General features: G+C 45.2%; 1 protein-coding gene across 1 annotated transcript in view; it reads left to right on the top strand.

The window, feature by feature from the left end:
- SERPINA3 (serpin peptidase inhibitor, clade A (alpha-1 antiproteinase, antitrypsin), member 3) overlaps positions 1-4,675 on the top strand; it is a 28,234-nt gene extending 23,559 nt beyond the window's left edge. The window contains exons 3-4 of the mRNA XM_006839547.1: positions 3,094-3,244; positions 4,472-4,675. Coding sequence (XP_006839610.1) covers positions 3,094-3,244; positions 4,472-4,675 — 355 coding nt within the window. The remainder of the gene's footprint in view (positions 1-3,093; positions 3,245-4,471) is intronic.
- The last annotated feature ends 2,570 nt before the right edge of the window (positions 4,676-7,245 follow it).

Raw genomic sequence — 7,245 nt, 5'->3', positions numbered from 1 at the left:
GAGGGTCAGAGAAGAAGAGGAAGACCTCCAGAGAGATGGATAGGCAAAGTGGCAGCACCAATGGACTCAAGAGTGGCAACAATTGTGAGGTTGGCACACAACCAGGCAGTGTTTTGTTTTGTTGTACATAGGGTCACTATGAGTTGGAACAGACTCAGTGGCATCTAATAACAATAACAACAATACACCCAAATACCAAACATTTTGAAAATTATGCAAACAGAAGTTGACACAATAGATGATTGGGACATACTAAAAATTAAAAACTTATGTGAATCAAAAGACTTCACCAAAAAAGTAATAAGGGAGCCCATAGAATGGGAAAAAAATATTTTGCAATGACACATCAGAAAAGGGACTCATTTCTAAAATACATAGGAAACTACAACACCTCTGCAAGAAAAAGACAAATAACCCAATTAAAAAATTGGCACAGGACATGAACAGACACTCACTAAGGAGCAGATCTGGGGAGCCAACAAACATATGAAGAAATGTTCACTATCACTAGCCATTAGAGAGATGCAAATCAAAATAACAGTGAGATATCATCTCACACCAGCAATAACAGCGAAGATCAAAAGAGTAGAGGACAATAAATGCTGGTGAGGATTCAGAGAAATTGGGACCCTCTTACATTGCTGGTGGAATTGCAAAATGGTCCAACCACTCTGGAAAACAGTATGAAGCTTCCTCAGAAAGTTGGAAGTAGGAATATCTTATGATCCAGCAATTCCTCTACTTGGTATTTATCCACAAGAAATATGAGCCATAACACAAGTAGATATATGTACACCAATGCTCGTAACAGCATTATTTACAATAGCAAAATAATGGAGAGAGCCTAAGTACACATCATTGGAAGAGTGGATAAACAAACTTTGGTCCATATACACAATGGAATATTATGCTACCTTGAAGAATAACAAGGAAGCTGTAACTCACCACATAACATTGGATGAACCTTGAGGACATTATGCTGAATGAAATTATTCAGTCACAAAAGGAGAAATACTACATATGACCATTATTGTAAAAGCTTAAGAAAAAGTACCCACACTAAAAGGGAAAAATTCTTTGCTGGTTACCAGGGTGTATCCAGTGGGGTGAGGGGACAGAGGGGAAGGTGGAACAAAGGGTAGGGGATAGACACAGGATAGTTTGGGTGCAGGGTGGGGGTGGGGCACAATACACAAGAAGGAGGAAGAGAATGGAAGAACAAGGTGGATAGGAAAACATTTAGACAGGTTTGCATGGGGTAAGTGGGGCAAAGTTAAATAATGGTGTACGTACGACTTTGGAACAACAGGGCTCTGGGATACAGAGATTGAGGCATGGTTTAAATGTGTAAAAGAGGGGAACTAATGTTAAGATGCTTGGCTGTCTTTTGAATCTTGGTTTCCCTTGCCTACTATTATAAAATAGACACTTGAGGGGTAGAGAAAGGAATAGCCAGAAACATCACCATAGAAAGCTTGTAAGTCCGTCTTCTGCCTGTAACTGATTGGAATACCTAAAATGGGACTAGAACTTGCCCAGTGAAGGAGGCTTCCTGCAGAGCTTTTTCATTGCATAAGACCATAGGTGGAATCCTGATCCCCATCCAGAATCTTCTGAGATGGGAGATTTCCACTTGAAAGGACAAGCAGACCCTCCTGGAGGAGCTAGAAGAACAGAAGATACTTCTTGAAAGGAAGACCGGCAGGAAAAGTAAAAAACAATAACAGAAGTCTGACTGACTACTACAAGAACAAGCAAGTTGTTTGCCCAGGAGCCATCAAGGCAAGTGGTCCCCTCAAGGCAAACCCCCTTCCAAGACTAATACTCAAGAGGAATACTTTAGCAGGCATGTGGGCTTGCTGGTGACCACATTGGTCTACTGACAAGGAGAAGTGAGGGAAAAACAGCAATGAAGTTGTGAGCTAAGTCCACCACATTCAATAGACTCCTGTCAACCTGGGTTGAGACCTGGTTGGCCAGCAGTATGAAAAGACCTGGGGACTCCTGGGCCCAGGGACAGGGACATGGCCACAGAGGACTAGAACGGAGAGTGAAGCATCCAGCTGATATGAAGTGAGGGGAATGCACAAGAACACCCATACTTGTAGATAGTACCCACTTGACCTGGCTTCAATGGCTGGATCAGAACTCAACTAAAAGAGGGAAAAAAAGAGTAATCCACTACAATTTGATGAACTTGACCTATGCTTGTGGATGTAGTAGTTCAAAAGAGGGAACAAATCTTTACAGCGAGGATCATTCCCACCTCCTTGGTACACAGGGTTGACAGGGATGGGCAACTTAGACATTGGCTACCCAAAATGGAGGGGCTACAAAGGCATGAAGTGACTGGCTTATAAGCTTTCAAGAAGGAACCTAGATCCAGAGGGTATGGAGGAGGGTAGAATCTTCACTGAGTGGTTGCCAACCTGTCTGGACCGGGATGCTGAAAGGAGATGGGGATAAGACTCTTGAGGTTCAATAGTGAATAATTGCTATCAGGACTGACTGTGAGGGTTGGAAATGTAAAGGCAGATGTTTGGTAACAAAATGAGGGGAGTGGTTGATTGTGCAGTCCAGGAGCGGAGGACCCTGGGACCATCAAGGAAGAAGGGCAGAGTGTGAGAATCTACCCAGAGAAGCAGTGACACCAGAGATGGAGGCAGAGACGATCATGTGGAGAGATGGAGCGACTGTGGACTCTGGACTCAGGGAGGGAGAGGGGCTGTGTGCTGATGGCCAGGTGTGGGACGGGGCAGGCCTGTGGGGTATACTCTTTGGTTGTCTGATGATGCATGGAGAGGATTATAATCATTGCAATTAAATGAAATACAATAGAATGAGTGTAAAGCTGATGTTCTTCCATGTAAACTATCACTCAATTCCTTAAAAAAAAAAAAAAAAAAAAAATTCACAAGCAATGTAATTAAAATATAATGGGATTTTTTACACACACAGAAGAAGATTGTGTTCAAGAGATGAATACATTAAAGAAGAGGTCATTTTCTTCTAGTGAGAAAGGGCTGGCTGGGAGAGGAAGTTAGGCAAGACCAAATTAGACAAGAGTCCTGATTTTTTTTTCTCACTTCCTAGACTGATCCATGAGCTCTACTTGCCTAAATTCTCCATCTCCAGCAACTATAATCTGAAAGATGTACTTCCCCAGCTGGGCATAAAGGAAGTCTTCAGCCAGCAGGCTGACCTCTCAGGAATCACAAAGGACCAGAACGTGATGGTCTCCCAGGTAAATCTCTAAGCGTTGGTCAACTCATCCTCTGTATCTGAACTATGGTGAAGGCCAGGGGGAATGTTGTTGTTGTTAAGTGTCATCAAATCAGTTCTGACCCATAGCAACCCTGTATAGGGTTTCTGAGGAACAGCTGGTGAGCTTTAACAGCTGGCCTTGCAGTTCAAATGGCTTTGCAGTCTGTAGCATTAACCCACAGTGCCACACCAGGATAAATAACTGCATTTCTCATTATCCAATCACCCTCCCTGGGCCTGCCACCCTCACCCCAAGCCTAGGACACCCGTGTTTCAATTCAACTCCTGCTACCATGATTGGAGGCTAAACCCCACTCCCCCACAATATACTGTGACACATAATACTGTTATAGGAAGAGTCTGGACTTGGACTCCACCCTGCGTACCACTGTCTACTGCCTGTGTACAGACACTATCCACCACCCCTCAGTTTCATCATCTATAAAATGGGGTGGCATGGCAGGAAATAGGCAACATGACAATGGCTATGTGAAGATTGCAATGTAAATACAACTAGATCCTGGCAGTAGGCATGGGAACCTTGGACAGCATCACTAGGAGCAGAATAGTCAGGACACAGGGGCTGCTGGGCCACGTTTTCCTCTCGTCTGCATCCCAGGGCATTGCACTGAGTTCTGAACACACCTTCTCCAAGGGCATGGGGACAGATGGGGTGGGTGCAAAGCCACATCCTATGAATAAGCTGTCAGTAACCCCAATATGTTTACACTGGAGGAGAGATGCAGAAAGTGTACTGGCCCATCTGAGGAAGTGTGTACTTGGCTGCCTCCCCATGGGGAAACTGAGTCAAGCTACTGCTCAAAGCTCTTGCTTTGTGCTTGCCCTGACCCTGCACAGCATTCTGGACTAGACTCAGAGAAGGATGCAGATCATTTAGTCCCTTCTCTTTGCTTACATGGTGTTAAACAAATCACTCACAGCCTCAGTTTACACACTTGTGCAATGGGACTGTGCAAATTAGTTGGCATGGCTGGTGGGAGGAATGGCCACATCTAACAAGGAAACAGTACTCTCATGACCCCTCAGTTGTTGTTGTTGTTAAGTGCCATCAAGTCGATAGCGACCCTGTATAGGGTTTCCAAGTAGATATAGTAAAAACACAATAATGGTTGGTTCCTGAACTGCCCTAAGCCAGGATGCATGCCTCCTGCCGGCCCCGACTCCTGCTGCTTCTCTGTCCCCCCAGGTGGTCCATAAGGCTCAGATTGATGTGGCTGAATTGGGTACAGAAGCAGCTGCTGCCACAGGAGTGAAAATGGTCCCTATGTCTGGAAGATTGGGCCCACTGACCATTCTGCTCTTCGACAGACCTTTCCTGACTATCATCGTCTCCAAAGAGCAACAGGACATCCTCTTTCTGGGCAAAGTCTTCAACCCTAAGGAAGCCTAGCGTGTCCCATTGAGTGGTGGGCTCCCTGCCCAGTCAAGAACAGAGCCAGCCACTGTCTAAAGGGAGCTGCCCTCTGCACGGAGCAGCTAGGTGTGCTTAATCCTCTTCTTCCTAGCCTGCTCATCCTGAGAAGGTAGCAATAGCTGTGGGACCACGGCGCTCTATAAATGACCTTCCATGCATAGGGAGACTTGGATAGTTGGCTCAATGCGCAGGCTCCGAGGTCTCCTGGCAGCAATAAATTATCTTCCTTTAATCAGACAGTTTCCTCCTGCCATTCTATTCCGAGCCCCTTGACTTTAGGCCCTTGTGATTGGCTCTGCCCCGAAGCCACGCCCCCTGGATACACAGGATGGCCTTTCCCAGCTCTGGGAACTTCTCTCACTCTACCTGTGTTATCTTCCCATTTTCCCACTTTTAACTGCATTTTGGTCTCTTTAAATGCAATAAAATTCAATACACTGAAAATGAAAAGAGTGATGAGTGGGAAGCTAAGTTCAGGGATCCCGTGGACTGGAGGTGTGGCAAGCTTCCTGTTTTAAAGAAAAGACAGCGTGGGAGAAAATGGGGCTCAAAGTTTGTGGGCAGAAAGGTGAGGATGTTCCCCCAGATGGCTCTCATGTCCGTATGCTGCAGACAGAGATGTTGTCTGCAGAGTCCAGTTGTTGATGTTGTTGTTGTTGTTGTTGTTAAGTGCTGTCGGGTTGATTCTGACTTATAGAGACCCTGTGTATCAAAGAACGAAACACCTCCTGGTCCTGCGCCTTCCTTACAATTAGTGTTACACTTGAGCCCATTGTTGTTGTCACTGTGCTGATCCATCTCGTTGGGGGTCTCCATCTCGTTGGGGGTCTCCCTTTCTTTTTCTGACCCTCTACTTTACCAAGCATGATGTCCTTCTCCAGTGACTGGTCGGTCCCTCCTTATACCATGTCCAAAGTATGAATACAGGGGAGCAAAAAGCCAGAAGTCTGAGGAGGGAAGACAACTTTGAACAGCACAATTAAAGATCCCTTTGGGATTCGAATCCGTTCTGTGGGGCACAAAAGGTTTCTTATACTAACTTCTAACCTAAAGGTTGGTGGGTCAAACCCACCCCATGGAAGAAGAGTCTGGTAATCTAATTCCGTAAAAATTAAAACCCAAACTAAAAACAAACCTGTTGCCATTAAGTCCATTTAGACTCATAGTGACCCATAGGACAAAGTAGAACCGCTGCACACTGTTTCCAAGCTTGGCATCTTTGCAGAAGCAGACTGCCATATCTGTCTCTTGGGGTGAGAGGCTGGTGGGTTGGAACTGTCAACGTTTTGGCTACCAGTTGAGTACTTAATCCACCGTACTGCCAGGATTCCTTCCGTAGACATTACAACTAAGAAAACCCTATGGGGTGGTTCTACTCTGCAATCAACAGGGCTGTCATGAGTCAAAATCAACTCTCCCGCAACACTTTGGGTTTAGGGGTTGGGGATTGGAGATTATAATGCCATGAACCTGTACAGGTATGTGGTTTCCAAGTCTGCTCATCAATCCACACAGAGGCACCAAGACGGCAGACTGCTTGTTGCTATTAGCCGCTGTCAAGTGGTTCCAACTCATAGTGACCTTATGTACAACAGAATGAAACACTGCTCAGTCCTGCACTATCCTCACAATTACTGCGATGCTTGAGCCCAGTGTTGCTGCAAGAGGGCAGACGGGTAGATGCCACTGAAGTCAAGGGTTCCCCCACTGCTGGCATGGAGGGGAGAAGGGCTTAGCTGGCACTCAGGCCCTGGCTGCAGGCACAGAGGGACTATGAGTGGAAAAATGAATAAATTTGAAAATATCGACCAGAGAGTCATTCAAATGATGGACTTTTAATGGTCTAGGATAGAGATATCAGAGACTCCTGGTATGGCGTTGGGGGATCAGCACTGGGCTGCAAACCTCAAATTTAGCAGTTCAAACCCACCAGCTGCTCCTTGGAACTGACTCAACAGCACTTAATAACAACAACAAGTGGCTGATGAAGAAAAATAAAAGTATCCAGAAACAAGATGGTACTTGAAGGTTAAAGAGAATATGTAGTGAGAAGATTTGGATATTCCTGAAAGGCTTCTACTTTTCCAACACCCGTTTTACGAAGATGTCAACCAACACCATAACTACTTCTGTTGTGTCAGTTCAGACTCATTGTGACCATGTAGGACAGAGCAGAACTGTCCCCTAGGGTTTCTTGTTCTTTAGTGTCATCAAGTTGATTCCGACTCATAGCAAACCCTGTATAGGAATTCTGAGGCTGTAAATCTTTAAGGTAGCAGAACGCCTCATCTTTCTCCCATGGAACAGCTGGAAGTTTCGAACTGCTGAACTACGCTACCAGAGTTCTTTGATGGAACCTAGGGAAAGAACATACTCAGATACAGACACAAAGAATCTGATATGATGAAGATAACAGGAAGCAATTGGTTCTACAGGTCTACAGTTCACTAGGGAAAATTCATCTGGAAAAATGAAGATATGTTAAGCCATGGGAAAGGCTGAGATGCCATTGGGATTGTGTAGAGAGAAGAGCTTGAGGACAGTCT

Source organism: Chrysochloris asiatica, unplaced genomic scaffold (genome assembly GCF_000296735.1).
Source record: "Chrysochloris asiatica unplaced genomic scaffold, ChrAsi1.0 scaffold00025, whole genome shotgun sequence".
Lineage (NCBI taxonomy): Eukaryota > Metazoa > Chordata > Mammalia > Afrosoricida > Chrysochloridae > Chrysochloris > Chrysochloris asiatica.
Note: the sequence above shows the minus strand (reverse complement) of the source record. Positions and strands in the feature narration are given on the sequence as shown.